This window comes from Hippichthys cyanospilos, chromosome 12 (genome assembly GCF_059441005.1).
Source record: "Hippichthys cyanospilos isolate Australia breed blue-spotted pipefish chromosome 12, RoL_Hcya_1.0, whole genome shotgun sequence".
Classification (NCBI taxonomy): domain Eukaryota; kingdom Metazoa; phylum Chordata; class Actinopteri; order Syngnathiformes; family Syngnathidae; genus Hippichthys; species Hippichthys cyanospilos.
Genome location: NC_142380.1, coordinates 1488796 through 1510312, shown reverse-complemented (window position 1 = coordinate 1510312; position 21517 = coordinate 1488796). Strand labels below are relative to the sequence as shown.

The 21517-nt window shown below is 42.9% G+C and overlaps 1 protein-coding gene across 1 annotated transcript; it reads left to right on the top strand.

Moving 5' to 3' along the window:
• Positions 1-193: 193 nt before the first annotated feature.
• On the top strand, positions 194-20077 carry pigk (phosphatidylinositol glycan anchor biosynthesis, class K). Its single transcript, XM_088430097.1, has 11 exons — positions 194-1981; positions 2156-2209; positions 2285-2376; positions 2657-2792; positions 2862-2973; positions 3071-3167; positions 5089-5206; positions 5303-5413; positions 6308-6480; positions 12748-12823; positions 18955-20077. Exons 1-11 carry the CDS (start codon positions 1916-1918, stop codon positions 19069-19071), a joined length of 1152 nt encoding a protein of 383 aa, XP_088286223.1. The 5' UTR covers positions 194-1915; the 3' UTR covers positions 19072-20077.
• Positions 20078-21517: the final 1440 nt, after the last annotated feature.

The following is a 21517-nucleotide window of genomic DNA, read 5'->3' as shown; positions in this document are numbered from 1 at the left end:
GCCCGTTCTTCTCTCTTGCCTCCCTCGCCGTCCTCTCTCCCCCCTCCGCCCTCATCTTTTTTTCACCGATGCAAATGAGATGCAATTTATGAGACTGTATGTAAAAGTACAAGTAAATATGCGGGGCGGACATTTGTTTATTAATAATCACGTTTTTGTTTTTTTGTTTTATAATATAAAACAAATATAAATGATATCAGACTACGGTGTATAAGTGCACCGTGCTGTATATAATACCTCATAGAATATTGAAATACAGTATGAAATTGATAAATATTTGATATCGCGATCAGATGAGGTTAGACAGGAACCGCCATGGACTATGATGTTTGCAAACTGTGATCTGTTGTAAGAGGAGGGAACAGGTGGAGGAGAAGGTTTGCCCTGGAAAAGAGAGGAATGAAGATTAGATTCGGTGAGGTGAAATGTATGCGTGCGAAAGAGAGGGTCCCGAGTGGAGGTGTGAGAGAATACATTAACAATCATAATGATTTTTAGTACTATTATAAATGATATCGGACAACTGTACTGTATATAACGCCTCATGGTCTATTGACAACTCCTTGATATCATGACTAGATGATCGGATGAAGTTAGACAGGAAAATCGATGGACGATGATTTTTGCAAATTGCATTGTGATCTGTGGTGAGAGGAGGGAACAGGTGGAGGAGAAGCTGGAACTGCCCAGGAAAAGAGACGAATAAAGATTAGCTGCAGCGAGGTGGTTTATGCGTGTGAGTGAGAGGGACCTAAGTAGAAGACTGAAGATACGAGGAGAAGAGACAAATAAGGTGGAGGATTTGAAGTATTTATGGTCAACAGTCCGGAGCAAGGGAGAGCGTGTGAAAGAGGTGAAGAAATGTGCGCAGGCAGGCTGGAACTGATGGAGAAAAGTGGCAGGTGTGATGTTTGGAAGAAGAGCTTCAGCTGAAATAAAGCAAATGTGTGCGAGACTGTGGTGAGTGCCAGGATGCTGTTTGGCCTGGAGACAGTGAGGAAAAGATAGGAGGCAATTGTTTCACTGTGGCGACCCCTGAAGATAAAAACCCCGAAGACTTGCATCATTGTATATTTTCATTTGTTTTAAGGCTGTAAAACACTTTACTCGACATGTTTATAGGCAGGCATGATCCCTTTCTCACCATTGCAAAATATTGCAAAAAATAAAAAGAAATGGTAGCGAAAAATGAGAAAAAAAACTCCCTTGTTCACAGACGAAATCCACAGTTGCAACGGTACACTTAATATCTGATTTATATTATCTTGGCCAGACGGGGTCGCCATTTCTCACATTATACAGTGCAGTATCTGAGCGTAACCGAATGCGTGACATTTAGTACGATGCGTTTCGTGCGTTTCACTTTTGAACTGTGAACTCTACACGGTACAGTTCAAATTCGAGTTATATTTAACGCTCATTTCCAAGCACATTCAAAACGACATTAGCAGTGAGCTCACAAGGATTCCCACGCGTAACATGTTTGATGGTATACGTGACAAATGACGAGAAGGCGATTTTTTTTTACGTGTTTTGAAAATACGAGTAAATGTGTTTGTGCCGACTCTCGGCTCGTTTTTCTTTGATTTGACTTTTGAGGCAGCAAATGGGCAAATTCTGGTGAGGTTTTGCGATAACTATTGCAAAGTACGAACGTCTGTTCAAAGGTAGCTAGTAAAAGTAAAATGTTTTGAGGAAAATAAATACTCGACTAAAATACAGAGTATTTGTACTCTATTAACAATAGTATCGTTGTCTCGGTTCTTATACAAAAAAATAATAACATATACGGAGTATAAAGAATTGCTTTGTGACCCGCTCTTAATTTGACACGTATCAACCGGAAGTGCGTGTTGAACCGAGCCGGCGTATCCTTCACTTCCTTTTCCGGGTTCCGCAGGCTCGCGTTCACATCATGAAACTTCCTACTCTAGCAGTCTTATTGAGCGTCTTTTTGTCAGCCTTCGGCGTAAACGTGGAAGTAAGTGTGACCCGTCGCTTCCTAACTTTCGCTATTTTGGACTTTTCGTTTGGGCGAAGCATTATCTGTGCTGTCATGGCGCCTTTCATGTTTCCACGGTGTGTCTGATAGCATCATTGTCTTTCAAGCGACTTGCATTTCCAACTTTGGTCTTTTTCTGTCTTTTTCAACCAGGATGCCGCGGGGCAGTTCTTTAGCAGCGGTCACACCAACAACTGGGCTGTCGTGGTCAGTAATGAATCAATGTTGACATGTCACTCTGCATTCTTTGCTCACCTTTTGCTACGTGTGCGCAACGAACAGGTGTGCACGTCCAGATTCTGGTTCAACTACCGTCACGTGGCCAACAGCCTGTCGGTCTACAGGAGCGTCAAGCGTCTTGGCATCCCTGATAGGTAAATAAACAGTTGACAACATTTGTTTCAAGGTTTGACATCGATAGGCCACCCGGGTGGCATCTAAATCATCGACGACTAGCGATTTGACGACCAAAAATGTGTTGTTGTTTTTTTTTATCAAACATTTGTTTTTCATTGGTTCTTGGATTTAAAAAAAATCACATGTGCTCCTCAGATTGTAACATCTAATTCAAAAAACCTGTGAATGCTGTGTACTCTTAATGAATCGCGAGCCCACAATTGTAACACTTCAGAGTGGGTTTGACCTTTTGCCCAGTCACATCGTGTTGATGCTGGCAGACGACATGGCTTGCAACCCCAGGAACCTGAAGCCGGCCACCGTGTTCAGCCACAAGAACATGGAGCTGAACGTGTACGGTGACGACGTGGAGGTGGACTACCGGGGTTATGAGGTACGCTCGGGTTATGAGTGAACCCTCGGTGTGGCCGGCGCGTCTAATCTTGCTCTGTCCGTTCCGTAGGTGAATGTGGAGAATTTCCTGCGAGTTCTCACGGGGAGACTTCCGCCCAGCACTCCGCGCTCCAAGCGTCTCCTCTCTGATGACAGAAGCAACATCCTTATTTACATGACAGGTCATTTTACATTTGTGTCGCTGTGTGGCTGTCAACTCAAACCTGATGTTTTCCTCAAGAGTAATAAAAAATGGATGCGTTTGTGTGTGTCGTAAAGGACATGGTGGCAACGGCTTCCTGAAATTCCAGGACTCTGAGGAGATTAGCAACGTGGAGTTGGCTGGTGCATTTGAACAGATGTGGCAAAAAAGAAGGTAAATGATGTCCTTAGACGTGGAAATAGCTAGGGATGTTTGATACCACTTTTTTTTTAAAGACAAATACATGTATGAATATTCAACTTTTGAGTAGTTACTGAGAGCGATACCAAGTACTGACCCTGCTAGTACTTTTGATACACACCACCTTTTAAAGGAAAACTGTGTAAGATTTAGAAAGTTTTTCATTAAAAAAGAATAACTTAAACGATTGTACATCTCAAATACTTGCAAATGAATGTGTTCTTAATGACCAATAGCCTATTTTAAATATAATTGTGGGTCTAGTTATCATTTAATGATATGACATGGGGGGAGGCACGTCTCCGGTGGCGGCCATGTTTGTTATAGTTATGGACAGTGGTAAATGCAGCACCTGTAGCACCTCCTGCTTTCCGGAATGAAAAATGGTCTCAATTTTACACACTATCTCCTTATCGACCTACCTATTTCAATATAGCATTATCATAAAACTGTGGCCGATAATAGTATTGGCTGTCACTAATACCTTGAAATAGGCCTGTTATGATATCAAATACTTGCCCGTCCTGAGAAATAACTGAAACCATTTCTGCCATCACAGGAAATGAAACTTGAGTATCTGTGCACACAGTACTGTGAAATAATCATTTCTATACTGGAACCCAAATTTTTCTACCATAACATCATTTTGTGCACAGGGAACATGTTTGCAACATGTGGCTAGGCTCCACACGGAGACTTTTTACCCTTTAGGTTTGCAAATGCAATTCAAGAGGAAGTCAAAGCAAAACTTGTTTTGATAATTAAATGTTCTACTGTATATGCAGCATTTTGATTGATATTGCAGTCGTGGAATATGGATTAAGCGGCAAAATCGGCTCGTTTCAAAAATGACATCAGTCTCTCAAAGCTCAATTAACCGCAACTCAGCTTGCGAACATCACATGACCTAAGTACCAAAACCGGTGAGCCGTGATTGGTTGTCAGAGGAGCAACGATGATGTCATTTTCAGGGGATAGTCGGGGGCAGAATAGCTGCCCCCTGAGGTGGGATGAAAGCAAGTGGATTTTGCTGCATAATGCATATTTCACCAACGCAATATTAAATATTAAAGATGCACCTAAAAGCCTTCAATTATCTCAAAAGCTGACAGTGCGTTTTATCATCCGCTACGCCTTTTATTTTTTATTTTTGGGGGACCAAAAAAATGACACAACTTCATCGCCATGTCAGTTCTTCATTTTTCACATCTGCATTTTAGTTATAAATGTATTTTTAACAATGAACATTTTTAGAACTCTGTTTTGAAGTTTTTATTTGCTATATATGCTCCATTTCGTAAATGAAAACGAAATGTCATCAAATAATTCCAGAAACTATTTTTAAAACAACAAAACAATGTATTTTTACATTTCTTTTTTCCATTTGATTAAAAATTTCAGGTTAGTGGTGAGGGTGCGTAGCACATCATTATTGTAAAAAAACAAAATTATGGTTTTAGTAGTATTGGGGCTGCACCAATACCAGTATGGTTTTTGGTGGCGAGACTACGCATCTTTTCTTATCAGCGGACTCAGAAAAATGCTCAAATATTACCACGGCGTAGTTCTAACGGGCTCAGCGCTGACATATGTCCACGTATGAACAATAACAAGCTGAACTGGTCATTACTCATCACCTGTCCCCCCCCCCCCCCCCCCCCCCCCCTCTTCTTAATGCTGAAAGGGAGAGACGTTTATTTGTCTTGATGATGCACGAGCGTGGCCACTATATTGAAAGAATTCGTTATTTATGAAGGGAAAGAAGTCAGGAGAAAAAATAAGGCAGGCTCCTACGTTGCCATGGCAACAGCTCGAGGAAAGATGTATTTAAGGTTGCGCGCGTGACCCGTTCCCTTCAACTGAAGGACTACTTTTATTTTTACTCCGTCGGCAGGTACAACGAGCTGCTCTTCATCATCGACACCTGTCAGGGAGCCTCCATGTACGAGACCTTCTACTCGCCAAACATCATAGGCATGGCCAGCAGTCAAGTTGGAGAGGACTCCTTGTCGGTGGGACGAGCGCACGAAACATTCGCCTTCCGATCCGCTTTATCCTCAAAGTAGAACCGTTGACAGCGGGTGCGTTTGTCTCGCCCTGTATCGCAGCACCAACCCGACTCGGCCATCGGAGTCCATCTGATGGATCGTTTCACTTACTACATGCTGGAGTTCCTTGAAGACATCCACCCTGCCAGCAAGAATACTATGAATGAGCTGGTGAGAACTTTGCTTCACTCCAAGTCACTCCCACTCCGCAGCCAGTTATTCATCGCCGCAAGCGCTTTCGTTCGTTACGTTTAGATTATGAATGCTTCATGTAACATCATAGAGTGCAATTTATTAACGATACAAAATTGCCTTTTGTTTTTTTTTGGGGCATGGTGCTAGGATGAAGTCACGGCATTTTATCCGTTTCAGTAAGCGATATGGTATAAGATACATCCGATTCGTATCTCAAGGCACCACTGTGTATACATAGCTGGCGGGGGATTCAAACTCATTTCTCGTCACGGGCCATTTTGGAGCTACGACTTGCCTCATTGGGCCCATATGATGAGGGAACCGAGTCGGTTTCAAATCTTCTTGAGTTTGACATTTTTGATCGATGGGCTTACTGCCAATTGATGCATCCGATCCCGGTCAAGGGCTTGGCGTGAACAACTTTCCAATGTTTGGTCTGCAAATAGCCACATGGAAGAAACACACAAGACTGTCATGAAACAGAAAACATAAAAGCACCTTCAAGGTATTGGCTTTTGACATGATGTTTATTTGTTGGATTTATGCGGATGATTTGACTCGTAGTTTCGAGCTTGGCAGCTCCCGCCCCTCGCCCCCCCCCGCTTCAATTCAAGGAAATATCCAGCAGCCTGAGGAAATCGACTGGAACCTCCATTTGTCACCTCTAACTAATTACTTTTCCCCGTTACTTTTGTTCCGGAGCCTTTTTGGGATCGATGCCACCGATTTGTCAGGCGTGCAGCGGTGCATTCTGGGTTATAAACCCGCCTCCTATTTTCCATTGGGCTGACAGCTGAATAACGCCATGACAGAGCAGCGAATAACTTGTGATGGAGAGCGCGTCTAACTTTGCTGTTTGTGTGCTGGCAGTTCAGAGTTTGCCCCAAGAGCAAGTGCGTGTCCACTACGGGCCACCGTACCGACCTGTTCCAGCGCGACCTAAGAAACGTCCTGGTCACGGATTTCTTTGGTAGCGTCCGCAAGGTGGAGATCACCACGGAATCCATCAACTTGACTCAGCCCATCGTTTCTGCGGACGACAAGTAAGCCAAACGTGCTTTCTACTTCCTACGACAAATAAATGCTTTCCTACAACACGGTGGCGTCGAACCCACGGCCTGCGGGCGGATCCGCTCCGCGAGGAGGTTGAATCCGGCCCTCTAGAGGATTCTGTCTAGTTAGCATTAGCACTTACCGTCATAATTCTACCGCTCAGTGCTGGTATAATTGCCCTGACGAGATTCCCAATGGGCAGGACGTTTCATATGGGCCTTACCAAACATTCAGCTTTGGTCCCTCGTATGGTAAACAATCAAGTCTTGTATTTCCTTTTACATTTACTTTAGTTACAGCTCAGCCGTTAGCACATAGCGCCAATGTACTTGACATGACATCATGACTTCTTTGAGGTTTTTTTTTTTTAAATGTATATAACGTGGGTGACACCCAGTGTCCAGGTTGAGACACTGCAGCACCATTTTATTTTCAATTCTTTGCGGTTACAAAGTTGTACCGTACAGCCACAGAACATGCAACTTAAGCAAACATGCTACATTGTGATACGTAGGGGAAGCAAAACTTGATTTATTTTATTGATTTACTTTTTGACAAAATATTTTTAGTTGGACCCCGCTATTTGGGAGCTATTTAGCTCCAGGCCAGTGTGCAGAATAAAAATCTACAAATAATTATATATACAGTTTAGCTTGATTTTAGCTGTGTGGCCCGCTTGAGGATGGACTTTCCTCCATGCTGCCCCTGGCTCAAAATGAGATTGACCACCATTGCTATAATACATACCTACCTCCCTTTTCTCATGAGGAAGTTACTGTAGAGTAGACACTGCACGCCATGGACATGGACAACAATGAATTAAATGGCCAATCCATTTGAATGCTATTGCTAACTAAAACAGCAGCGCCACAGTACATAAAAAAAAAAAATGTAAAGGCTTGCCACGCCTTTTAAATGTGACATCGATGTTCATGTTACACGATATCGTTCCTCTCATTTTTCATACTGTTAGGATAAAAATTTTACCGGGTTTCTGCAGGTATCAGCGAGTTTCATGCTGTGACAGGAACAGTGGGTATTTTTCTTTTCAAAGTAAGAGCAAATTAATAGAACATGAAAACTTATTGTAAAATTGTCTTCTAGTGACACCTTTGTAAAACGGTATGCCTTTATTTTAAGTTGTATATAATTGCGCATTGTAATTAGTGACAATGAGAGAAAAGGTTTGAAAACATGCAGGATACCGGCCCTCCAGGAACGGATTTGGACTCCCCTGGTCTAAATCCTAAACAGTGTCACTTTAAATGGATCCATTACATGCCCACAAGTCAATATACTGCACACTTAAAAGAATGGTTACCCTAACTCAACTTTAGAAGTCCCTGCACACTGCCGCGACTGCGCTAATGATTTTATTTTTAATGAAAAATGGTGCAAACTGGGTGTAAAAGTTTAATGAGAGGCTCTTATGGCCGGCTTTTAATGGAAGGGCAGCGGGCCAAATTTGAGTAGATTTCTCTCGTTGGAGCTTCACTTGGTTGTTTTGTCTATGGCACTATGCACATATTATGACAGTTTGGGGAACCCATCAAAAAAACAAAAAAACAAACCGGATTTCTGCTTTTTATACGATGTTTTCAAGAAATAAGTGCTTCTAGCTCCATGAGTAATGGCAGGGTGTAATCACAAGCACTGCCACAAGATGGTTGTAGAGACTCTTCAACCTCCCTTGACTGTTAACTTCAATGGTCCATTACAACGTCCTAGTAGACAGTTTGAACATGACAAATGATTGCCTTGTTGTTTAATATCCCTTAAAAGGGTAATTTATGTAAAATATAACTAATAACAAAGTAGTGTAGTGAAAACATGAAATCATTAAAACACTTGTACATATAATTAAGAAAACACTCACTCTTGATTGCAATTCGAACTGAGCTTTAGCTCCAAAATCCAAACCGCAATCACATCCAACATTGTTGAATTTCATTCCAATTTTAAATCAACAAAACAATATAGTTGAAGGTTTTTGGTTGCAGTTTGCTCAGAAAAAAATAAGTTTCAAATGTAATTTAATTCTTTTGAACTCTTGATTGGTCTTGGCATTGATCTAGACAGTTTTAATGTAATCAAATCATCTTTATTCTTCCTTTCTGATGGAAAGGTTTGACATCTGATTTTTTTTTGTTTTGATTCCCTTTAGCGCCGCTCCATCTAGTGGATGCATAACGCAAGCACGGGCACTAGCGTAGCTTCTATTCTATGCAAAGGATAATGTTTAGTGGCACTAAATAGTCATTAGAAACGCTTGCCATTCCTATTTTAATCACCGGCTGTTTGGGTTCCCCAGACGACACACAACTTCCCGTATTACTTTATTATTGATTAGTAGCAAGCAGCTCAATAATGCAGATCAAAAACGCACCGCAAGCTTTACCCAGTTACCCCAATAAGGTCCTAGAGAGAAATGTTCCGATTTCTTCGACGGGTGAACCGGGTTTTATTGGCAGTTCCACCTAGCGGGAGCTTTTTCTTTTCCATGTCCTTTTTTTTCCAGCTTGCGGCTGACACGCATGCTTGCAGGTGGAGGAATGGAAATGAATTTCAACACTAAATTAGCCCTGTAATGTTTTAATTAAACAGCCAAACAATGGACGCTAATTAGTTGAGTATTTTTGATTGCGCCCCGGCACTCATCACACATTGCACCTTTTTGTGTGCAGCCTGTCTCAGTTGTTGGGGTATTTTTAGATGCATCACTAATGAGAAACTAATCTACATATTAAAGTCATAATGAAAGTCACGTTGGCAGCTACACACACTAGCCTAATGGTGCCACCTTCCCTTGGGAAATCATTTTTTTTTGTATGGGGCGGGTGCAAAAAAAGACTTAAATAGGTCAGTTCATCCACTACCACAGCTGTACCAGAACCTTCCCTCGTCTGTAAAAAAAAAAAAAAAAAAAAAAATTAAAAATAAATAAACTGCTCTTTCTCGGCCGGAGCGCCACTGGGGAAGCTAGATAACACAAATGGAAATGGGGAGTGCCATGTGTTGCCGTAGAGATGCAGCATTCCTTCGCTGAGTGCTACACACACAACCTGCTCAGCGTTAGTTTAATTAAACGAATTTTAATGTTTCATATTTTTCTTTTAATGTTCGCCTCATTTTGGGAGTACCTGCTTGAAAGCAGTGAGTCAGTCCAGGCCAATTAAATGGTATTTTATCTCACGGACCCCCTCTAGGGCGCTTCTCAATTTACGAATCCCTCAGTTAAACCAGAGGGTTGAAAAGTCAGCGTGGCCAATGAAATGAAATTCTTATTTAACCCGCTCAAGCGATACTCCACTTGGCAAAAAGCATTTTTGGAAAGAAAAAAAGACACAGACATACAATGTTCTGCAAATGAGTCCCTCCCAAATGATGACACCTGCGGAAATACTGTTGAAATTGGAATGTAACGTATGCCTTCAAGTCCCTGCGCTATAATGCCACAAAAGTATTATGCTGTTGTTAAGTAGACTATACTCTATACGCTTATAAACAATAAAAATAGTAGACTTTAAAGTTGAGTTAACTTTAGGGCCCATCCAAAGAGGCAGTCAAGCATGAAACATGCACGAGTGCCTATCAAGAAGACGAAGAAGAACAGGAAGCTATTGACCTCATAGTCATTAACAGGCACCTCCACTCTCAGGTTTACTTAAGGAAAAATATTGTTGAAGCATCATCTATAAGTGAGGGCCGTTCCCCACTATGCGAGTTTTGTTAAAAGGCCAGGATCAGCCTGTGTTGTCACGCATCCCCTCACACTCTCCCGCAGACGTACGTCTCCTCACAGCTCTCTCTGACAGCCACAAATGCGCCCCCCTGTAAAAGTCATGAAGGCTTGTCGCCAAAATGCACTTACGATGACAAGCAGTGGTTTAGTTTGAAGCCAAAGTGCCTTTATTTGCGGCTGAACAAGATCGAGTATTAACAGGCTGTTAGACAGCTTCAGGTTCTACTTTAGCACTGAGCGTGGCAGCATTTCTGCGGTACATTGGATAGGAGCTGCTGTAAAGTCACACTCTTTTGGGGGGGACAAGCAAAACGAAGGGAACGCTGTATTTATTTGATCTGGTGCGCCACAAGTGGTGTCAACAAGCTGCCGTGAAAGATTACAGTGTATTAATCGATGCTTTTGAGCACTCGCTCACTCTGACTCCTCCTCCCTCATTGCGGGCCTCTCCGAGCGGCCATTTTGCCTCGCAACAAGCTGCTCTTCCATTAAGTGAATTGCACTTGATTGAGATGACATTTTAATGGAGCCTTCAGCCCCCTCTTCATTATACGACGTGATGACATTGTGCGCCGTTGACCAAAACGTGGGGCGTAATGGCCGCCGAGTTCATTGTCCAAGCAGATTGATTGATTTGATTTGCGAGGCCCAAGTTTGGTAGTGGAGTTTGTATTAAAGGAGAATTAGTTTGACGGTAAGATGGCAACTGCAGACAGCAAGGCTCGCCCCCGTTTGAGAGATATGCGCAATAAAGAGGAAAGTGCTCTCAATTGACTTGCCTCATAGTGTGGTGGCCTTGGGGCCATTTATTTTCTTCTCCCTCCTCCCTTGTCATGTACACAAAATGTGACGTCCGCATTTGGCCCATCAGCATAGCGGACACAGCAAGACACTGTCAGAGGCAAAAGCTGGAGCAGGGAGCGTCTTATTGATTTGCCACTCATTATGGCGTGTGTTTACAAGAGTCCGTGTTGTGAACACACCCTGATTGCTGTGTTGCTTACGGCAACCGTGCGATGCTATTCAGTGTCGCCCAAGTTGGAGTTTGCCGTGAAACAAATTGTAAAGCAACAAGAAAAAGTACGCCGATTTTGTATTTTAACTCGTCGACTACCATTGACCCTTATAGATGTCAAATATCCATTTTTGGGGTGCTGGCGCCGCATGAATACACTTTTTCGCTGCCATTGACAGCTATGAATGTCAGAAATCCACTCCGAATGAGTGAATTTATATAAGGTAGTGAGGGATGTCTCAATGGCTGTCTCCCTCTCTTTTGCTTCTCTCTGTCCTTGCCTCTGCCTCTCTTGTCCGCCTGTCTCACAGTCACACTGTCTTTTTTTCTGTCCGTCTCTTTGTCTGTTGCTATGCTGCCTGTTTCTATCTATCTCTTACTATCTTTAGTTGCTCGCTTCTTTCTCTGTCTCCGTCTGCCTCTATCTCTCCGTGTCGCTCTCTCTGTCCCTCACTCTGTTTCTGTCTGCCTTTCCGCCTGTCTTCTTGCTTCTGTTTGCCCGTGTCTGTCTCTCTCCCTCTCCTTTTCTGTCTTGTCTTTTTGTCTATCCGTCACTATTTTTCGCCGCTGTTTCTCTTTGTCTCACTGTCAAGCCTCTCTTCTTTTCTCCCTCCTAGCGTGTGGTTCTCCTGAATCCTAACCCCCCCACCATAAAGAAAACTAATCTTTTCGCCCTATCAGATGAAAACGCTTGATCCATCTACCACTGGTTGAGATTGAAATAGATTTGAACATATGGTCTACTGCACTACGCGCTCATATCGGCGATAGTCAAGGTAGTCAAAGCTGCCGAGTGTCGACACCTGTTGTGAGTAAAATTGGAGGCATCTATTATGTCTAAGTGCACCCCCAATTAAATGGGACATGGTGTCCATGAGGGTGCTTTTTGAGGTAACCTGTTTTGTCGGGTTTGGTGAAAGAGAAGCTTATTATGGCCAAGACGAGCTTGTTTTTTTTTGTTTTGTTTTGTTTGGGAAGACCTTGGATTTTCCCTTAAATTGAGATTTGCTCAGAGTATTTGCTGTTGAAAAGACCAAATTGTCCGAAAAATAAAAGAATCTCGAAGCAGTCCAATATTGGACAAAAGCTCAAATTCAGCGCTAAATTGTACTTGGCCTAATTAGGACTGCATTCTGATGAGATGTAGCCATGATTCCTGTGACATTGACTCGCCTGGCACAAGATTTTGCTGTAAAATCCACATGCTTAGATGATCTAGAAAAAAAAAAATAAAATGGGTTGCGTATATAAATAAAATGGTACTTGTGATGTTTGAAATGTCAGCAATATGTCTAACACGGAAAACTTGTTTTCAGGCTCCCAAAATGTCAGTTCCTTGAAGATGAAACTTTGAAACGATATTTAAAAAAAAAAAAAAAAAAGTCCTCCGAAGAATTGTGCTTTATTAAAAGTTACAAGACCAATAAATCCTGTGCTCACAAAAATACTGCAGTCTCTTCCTGTTGGAAAAACATACGCGTTTTGTTTGATTCCTTTCAGTTTTGAAAGCAAAGAGGTGCCAAAGGAGACCCGCTCGCATGTGGATCAGCTGTCGGTGTCTGCCATCATTCATCAGGTAAGAGGCACACAAAGAGACAACACACGCATTAGGACCCGTCCTCACGTCACTTGGAGTGCGTCCACGCTTCATTAGGACATTGCTCAGAAAGTCGTGTCGGACCAGCCTCCTCAGATGTCTTTGTGCCGTTGCCGTGGCTACGCTCGCACCCGTGAAAGACGGGTCCCGGTCCCCTCGTTGTGAAGGGGCGAGCGTGAAATCCAGTCGAATGAGTATGCTTGAACGTGTGCATATACAATCTTCTTTCAGGGGTGCGACTACCTGTGTTGTGGTACATCTTAATTGACACACATAACAAATGTTAGTAGGCAGCTGTTTTTTCCAATGAGTATTTACTGTTTTGTACCATCCGCCCTATAAGGCGCATCGTATTATAAGGCACATAGAATAGAAGCTAGAGTAGTGGCTAGGCTTGCGCTATGCATGTACGCCCCCCCCCCCCCAAAAAAAAAAGTGAAAACCGGCAGTTTATGCGCCGTATAAGGCATCCTATCAGAAAGAAATTGGAGGAAATTCAAGGCCTTTAAGTGCGTTTCATAGTGCACAAAATACACAATGTTGCACGATGGCAAATCTTATATTATTCTGTCAGCTGTTCTTGCAAAAATAAGTTGTAACTGCTGATTATCGTAAGGGCTTTCTTGTATGTGTGCATTTGTCGTGCTGTGGTGAAAGAAGAAGAAGAAGAAGCACCGCTTTCAACGCCTCCCATTTTATTCATAGCAGGAAAAAACCATGCTGTATAATCATCTCAGCAGTTCATTGAAGCTATTTTTCGCACACTGATTTCAAGTGTTAATGGCTCAACGCATTCGACGTGGGTTGCTAGGCAAAATGATCTTCATCCGAAAACAGCATCTTGACCTGTTCGCGCCAAACTGTACCTTTCAATTGTAGTCTGAATTCTACTTGACATTAAATGTGATTTACAGCTAGCAACACACTGCTTTACATGATTCCCAAACACATTGGACAATTTGAAGCTTATGGAGGTGGGTGTCATGCCCCAATTGGTTTTCAGGCGCGCCATCCGCTCATATCTCCCTCAAGTAGGTACACCTTCTCTATCGTCCAGGAAAACATCTGCTTTTCAGTAATATTGGATAAAATGGGCCAGCGGTTCTCAAATGGGTGTTCTTAATGGCCTTAGTGGGCTACTTAATGGGGCACACGAGATTTTAAAAGGGTTTCCGCAGGAATTAGCGAACCTAACGTAATGCTTTGCAACGCTGTGACAAGAACAGTATATTCTTCTTTTCAAGTTAAGAGCAAGTTAGTTGGAACATGAAGTAACCGCTAAATCGTTTCTGATAAACAAGTCAAAAATAAAACACCTGATGTTACACGATCTACTGTATCTTCTGAGTTACAGTATTTAGTCTGGGATTACTTTGCAGAAAAAAAATAATTCGGATGTCTGGCCTAGTCGATACCTAAGTACCGTACATCCCCTGTGGAAAGTTGAAAATGTTTCCCTTTCCAAGAGTCAGGCATTTTTGCGGTTTTCGTAGCGATGCAAGCTTCTCGTATTTGCTAGTGCGTGTAGCGTTTTACTGGCTCTTGCGATTCTAAATCGCGTCACCCCAACGACCCCTGCCGCAGATGTTTGATTATATCCTTTCCTCCTATTGGCGCCCGGCTGCAGCAGCCGAACGAACCCCCGGGTCCTCATATCCGGCCATCTGCGCTCAGGGTCATGTGACCGCCGTCCCCCGTAGCTTATTGACAGCTCCCCTTGGCGGCGATTGTCTGCGTGAGACATTTTGGTACTTGAAACGCAGAAGCGCCGGAGCGATGAAGCGAGATGTGAGCCAGCTTGCCGCCCGTTTGATGTCTTGAGTATGCCCGAGAGGGTCCGCCGCCCGTGGCGACAAACACAAATCCAATCATTGATTGTCTTCTCAGCGCATTTTCCTATTTGGCGCCGGAGCATGCGCCGACTTGTAAATAGGAAAGTCATCACAATGACTGACGGCGAATACGCACGGATGTGCGTTATAAAAATCGTGTGTGTGTGCGAGTGTGAAGTCTTGATTAATGTTCTGTCACTGGTGGCGGGATGACCCCCCCCCCCCAAAAAAAAAACAAAAAAAAAACAGCTATCGACTACATTTCACCATCGCTGGAAAGAATTCGCTCAGTCCTCTCTCCAGAGTATTGTACATTTTTTTCATTAGTTGGCGTGCTGTTCAGCGGCTTCACAATTGTTATTTACGCTCAGGCCGGCTTGACAATCCGCCTCCGGAGAATTGACGGTGTTGACAATGCCAACGGTGAAAATGAATTTCTTTCCGCCTTCATCGGTCGCGCCGGCCCACAATGGCAGTGTTTTCAAAGTGGACGTGGGACGCTTTGGATCCCGGTCCTGCGCCGCCCACTCTTTTTTATTAGCTTAGCACTCACAATGTGCCTCTGTTTGTTTTTTTTTTTTTTTTTTATTTTGTGCGTGTGTTGAGAGTAATGCATTTTATTACATTTGGGTATGTACTTGATCGTAGTTCCATTCATAGCTGGAAGCATGGAAGTGTTTAGTTTTTTCTTTTTTAGCAGATTTGTTGAGAGTGCGCGTAGGTTATAACAGTTAATGATCAAACAAGTCAAAGATAATCGAACAAATATTTCAGTTTCTCGACCTTTGAATGATGTACCTTGAAATACTTCTTTTCAGCTCAGTAACCCTAACTAGTGTAAAACAATTTTAGATGGAAAAAAAAGACACTGTCTGTCTCTGATTCATTAAAGTTTAAGTCCGTTTGTAGTGTGATCCCTAGCCCCATATTTTGTTGAGGAATACCAAAAGATAGGTGATAACATACCAAATATGCCATAGTTCTGAATAGAGCTGTCAAAATTCATTGATGAATCAACAATGAATCTGTTATCAAAATTAATCAACAGATATTTGAATGCAAGATCAGCGTTTACTTTGGGGAACAATGACTGTACCAGTAAATGAAATTACTGAGTAAAACTTCAATTCTTGTACGTGGTTTTGGGTGTTTTTGATGATTAAACAATACCAAAGAAATCATAAGAATTCGTAAACACACAGTCATCAAAGAGAAAAAGGAAACGAACACTTATACAAAATAAAAATGTATGCGATTGATTAGTCAATTTGCTCGAGAAAATTCTTGGTGCTGGACCTTGGGAACGTCGCTGTTCGTCAAGGCGTCAGCATCTGGTGTTAATTATCCCCAATCAATCCGATGGCTTTGCCATTAATTGATTCCGCGGGCCGATTGAATATGCAACACAAAGCCCGCTGCGATGGCGGCAGGCTGCTAGCTTCAATCAGGCAAGGTCACCAAACGGGCGGCCTCGTTTATCATCTTCAATGTCGCTTTCTCGTTCACCTATTGAAATTTTTAATATTTAACCTTGCTTAGGCAAATGCAGCCTGAAAGGGAAGCGCGGATCGTGAGAGCCCGTCCCCAAAAGCGAGCCTGTATTTGTTTTCACACGGCGCTAGCCGCTTGATCATCCGGCTCGGCTGAGGCCATATGTTCCTCTCGTGGCTGCTTTGGGTCAGCGGCGCGCCGGCAGCGCGGAGGTCAAGCGCGCCTGATGGTCACGCGCTCTCAGTCGGGTCTCGTCAGCGTCGCCGGATTTGCCCTCTCGCCAAAGCTCAATTTAGTGGAGCCAAGCACATGTTTTGGACCCGGTTTTCAGATGGGGGATCGGTTCAGGAATTCACTTTTGTGAACGTGAAAACGTGGCTGACATTTATGTTGAATTATATTTAAAAAGAAAAAAGGCGCTTCTATCATACGACCCAACAAATAAATGTACACAAAAACTGTCGCTTTTCTTCTGCTGCCCACATCTGCGCTGATTGAATTTATTTGAGTGCCAGCGGTTTGAAAAATTTTTTTTCCCCTGCCCCCCAAAAATGATGAGTATTTCAACTAAAAACGCCAATCGGAGTAGAAGATGAAATGCAAGAAGCGAGGAGAAAGAATCAAGTGAATACCAGTTGACTTTATTTTTCTGGCTATATTTTTAGGAGGCAGCACAAAAGAGAAGCCCCTCCCAAAAATGTCATTTTAACCCACACATGGCTCAATTTGTCCAGCTAGTTGCATTTGTACCGTTTTTTTTGTTTTGTTTTTGTTTTTAATTGTAGTGACTCCTTCAGGAACTCAACCGGCATCTCTTCCTTTACAGCTTGTCAAGTTAAAAGTCACCACAGCGCACGTTGAGTGTAAATGCAACTTTTTTCCTTCTTGCCAGTCTGACGTGTCCTTACCAACTTGAAGTCATTTGCATTCCATCCATTGATTCCCCTTGATTGAGCAATTAAATATATTTGCCATTGGTGATCTTTACTGATGGCTTGCGTCTTTTGACGGCGCCAATTGCTAGCGTTGTCACGTAACCCGCGACAAGGAGCTTATTGCATACGTGAGCACTTCTACTGAGTACACACTTAATTGTCACACTCTGACCGAACGTTTTGCTTGCCTTTGTCATGTCGTGACAATTTTGTTTGTAGACTCCGGCTGACTGCATGTGTTCCCGTCACAAAGCATGTGGCGGAACAATCCGTCATTTGAGCTAAAAATGGCGAGCTGGACAGGATGGATCGCGTCTTAACTTCCAAAATAGATCCATTTAGTCATCTGACTTTCACACAAACCAAAGAAGCCAGACTTTGCAGATTTAACTCGCCTTAGAAAGACTTACGCAACAATTTCTCCGGATTTTTACACGAGACTCGGCACATTATTTCTCTGCGCACGACGAACCAAGATAAATGCACAAAAAATCTAAAAAAATCTTTGTCCAGCCTTATTCATGAGCAAACCGCATGGCTACTAACCGCGCTCCAATGAAGCCCACCTGGCAAGTGTGGACGCAGCCTAATGAGGACAATCAGATTGATTTATTTGACCCATTGCTTCCCAGTGGCAGTGCTCCCACCCAGGAACGAAAACAAAGTTTGCCCCCCCCCCCCCCCACCTGCCGTGCCGATATAAATAAGATTAGTATCTCGTAAAAAAATCATATCTTGTATTTTCCGCACTTATAAGGTGCACAGCTAAAAGCCTTGAATTTTCTCAAAAGCTGAGAGTGCATCCGCTGCGCCTTATACAGGACATAAACCACACGTTTTCTTTTTGGGGGGCGAAAAAATAAAATAACTGAATGGCCGTGTAAATTCTTCAGTTTTTACCTCTGCATTTCAGTTCAAAATGTATTATTAACACCCAGTTTGAAATTTTGATATGCTATTATTATGCTCCAATTTTGAAGCGATTTATATAGGGACAAGGCACAAAACCACAAGTTTTTGTAAAAAAAAGCACAATTCTCAGAAACTGTTTTCAAATCAACAAAACCATATATCTTTGCATCATTCTTCTTCATTTTTGATTGTGTACTAGAAAAGTTTGACTGACTTATCTGTTTTGTTGACATTAGTTAGTGCAGCTCCATCTAGTGGATGCATAGTGCAACGCCATCCACTACTGTAGCTTCTATTCTATGGGCCTTATAATACGGTGCACCCTATATATAAGAACACTTTTAAAGTTGTAGTGCAGAAAATATAGTAAGTGTATTGAAAACCCTAAATCTAACCAAAGAAAAATGCGATATATATCAAATAGATTTTTACAGGTTGATTGGCACATTCTGACTCTTACTTTGAGCTTGGCTTCATCATCATGTACAGTGTCAGTGTTTAGTGCTTGGCAAATGACTAGCATGCTTTTCTGTTGGGGGGGGGTGTAAAAAAAAAAGATGACACCAGCTTCTAAGTAGATAATGTCGGCTTTGGTGGAGAGGAATAGCGGAAATCTCGTAAGTGCTTGCTCGCTGTGTATGTATAGCTTTATCCCCCCATGTCTCTCCCTTTTTTTTTTTTTTGGTTAACTCATGGGGGTGTAGAATATTGCCGTCGCATTAGCATATAAATGTGCTCCTTGTGATGCGCGTTTTAATACGAAGAGGAGATTTAAAAGTCTAATCGTACACAAAATGATGATGGGGACAAACATGAGGCGAGGGGGGTGTACTGCGGATGCCCGTGTGTGTTTGTGCGAGTGACAGCGCAATCAGCAGTAGCCTCAACAGGACAAATGTGCTCACTGTTACTAAAGTGCGTCCCCCCCCCTTCCCCGCAGAAACCCAAACAGAAAGACTGGCACCCTCCGGATGGCTTCATCCTGGGCCTCTGGACGCTCATCCTGCTGGTCTTTTTCAAGACGTACGGCATGAAGCACCTCAAACACATCTTCTGAGACCCCTAGAAAAGGAACCTTGAAACATGGACGGCAAAGCGACTGTGAGGCCGTGCTTGTTTGTTTTTTTTACGCTCCGACCATGTTTTTCTCCTTCGACTGACGTGTGTATCTATCGATATATATATATATATATATATATATATATATATATATATATATATATAAATATAAATAAAACGTTTTTGGGAGTGACGGGACCCGTCCGAGAGGCGACTGCGGCGCCTAAGGACGCCGCATAATAGCGCGTCCACGTTTGATGAAACGGCCAGATCCGTTAGAGCCCCGAGCGTCGGCCGCTAAGCTCGCCAGCCCCGGTGGGCGGGTCCTTCTTTTGATCAGCGGCGTGAGCCGATGGATGCGGGCGCATGGGCCCGCCCCGGCGCCATCCAGCACATTCTTAATGGCGTGTGGGCCCTTTTTTTGTTGTTTTTCCTCCCGCAGCTTTCATGCTTCCTTGCCTTTTGTTTCCAGGCCGCGATATTGAGCGTCCCTAATGACTTTTGGTGCCGCCGTAAACCCAGTTTTGAGCACCGAATGCTGTCGCTAAAGCATTCAAATCCAAACTACTGAGTTTTTCTTTTTAGTCATCTTGGCATTTGTGAATATCGCCACCATATTTGGTGTTTTGATGATTTTTTTTTTTTTTTTTTAAACAAATGCCAGCCGTTTTCTGACCCTCCTTAAACTGAAAGCGTTAATATTGTGATGGTCAGAGAAGTGTTTGTTTACATTTTCAGATAAATATAAAAAGTCTGCTGACATTAGGAATAAGGTGAAGCTTTTGTTTGAAATATCAAGAAAGCTCAGTGAAATTTCAACTGATGTGTTTTTGCATGTGTGTGTTTTGGAATATTCTAGGGAGCTAGTTAGGGTTTTCTTTAACTTTCTAAAACAATGTCCTCCCAGGTCATTGGATATTTGCTGATAAGCCTGCCCGTTTTTGTCTGCTGTTTTGTATCACTGAAGGATCTCCATGAATAAAATAAAACAACTGACAAAAGTTGCAGGTTGTTTTGTGAAATTTGCAACAAGGATCGTTGGACTCCTGTCAAATTAGGGTTTTGGCAATGGCGCTTGTAGAATCTCATATCTTATTGATTCTTCTTTTTTTTTTTTTTTTTGAGGGAGGAGACGCTCAGGAATGGTGATGAGATTTTTGCAGACAAGGTCAACTTTGCTCAAGCCGGAATTTTTCTTATGCCAAGGACTTTTATTGATTGACTTCTCCAAACAAGTTTGCAAAAATATGAGCTGGCCAAGAATTTGACGCGAGTGCTTGAAATAATGTCCGTCTTCAAAATGCATTTTCATTCCTTTTGTGGTTACATTTTTAGAATGTCTTAGTGACTTGAAATGATCCACAATTATTTTTCAGTGATGTTGAGGTTTGATAGTTTTTTTTTTCTCTCAGCTAAGACTTGCTGTCACTTTTTGTCATTAGTGTCAAGAACCAGTTTCAAGAAAAAGAAAAAAAAAAAAAAAAAGGATAGAATCTGCCTAATGGAGCATATACTGAAATCGTCAAAGCATTTCTGAAGGAAAGTTAAAAGAAAATGCCCGGACGTCTTCTGACTGTCTTTAAGTGGAGACTTGGCAATAACGGTAAAATGAAGCTTCATGAAACACTTGATACATTTGAAGTCTCTTGCAGTTTTGCTTTAAAGACGTAAAAAGTGGAATACATTTCCATTACGCTAACCTTCAGCGGGTGGCGTAGCGGTTAGCGGGGAGCAGAAGGCTCCGGCTTTCCTGTGTAGAGTTTGCATGTTCTCCCCGAGCCCACGTGGGTTGTGTCCCAAGACCGGCCCTTTTCAATCTGCGGCCACCCCTCCCACCACCTCCATTAACAGGAACAAAATGCAATTTTTCTGCTGTATTAAATGGCATCGATTTATTTCAAAAGATCAATCCTATTTGTCATTGGCCCCGCTGTAGAGGGAAGTTTGCCAAGACTGCAAACCTTTTTATCCGTTTTACTAACATCTGAATCTCCCCAGATCAAAAAAGAAAAAACCCAGTTGTACGTTAATTGGCACAAACCTAAACTAATCCAAGTGTGTGATCCGCACACAGAGTCCAAAGACCTCTCGGTCCGAGAACGCCGCCCCCCCTCATGACTGCCGGCCGAATAAAGCCGAGGCCCCGATCAATCGGGACTCGGGGCAAGGATGTATCGTTAGAGAAGCTTTCCATTTTAACCCCCGCCGACGCCCAGAAAGCGTACGCGCGGCGCACTTCAGCCAGCCGTAGGCGTGTCGCTTCCCGTTCCGAGAAAAGTCCATCTTCATCGTCCTCTTGCGCCACTTGTAGCGCCATCCATCACGCCATTAGCTGCAGCTCATTGCTAGGCGCCCGGGGAAAGCGCAAGGGCAATTGCAAGGGGGGGGGGGGGGGGGGGGGGGGTGACACACTGTCAAATTTTCTGCTCCAAAGCAATTCAAGC

What these genes read in the sequence shown, in the direction of transcription:
- pigk (XM_088430097.1), top strand. Translation starts at nt 1,916, where the DNA reads ATGAAACTTCCTACTCTAGCAGTCTTATTGAGCGTCTTTTTGTCAGCC. An exon ending in TTGGAGAGGACTCCTTGTCG is followed by an intron (nt 5,207 to 5,302) that starts GTGGGACGAGCG and finishes CCTGTATCGCAG; the next exon opens with CACCAACCCGACTCGGCCAT. An exon ending in ATCGTTTCTGCGGACGACAA is followed by an intron (nt 6,481 to 12,747) that starts GTAAGCCAAACG and finishes GATTCCTTTCAG; the next exon opens with TTTTGAAAGCAAAGAGGTGC.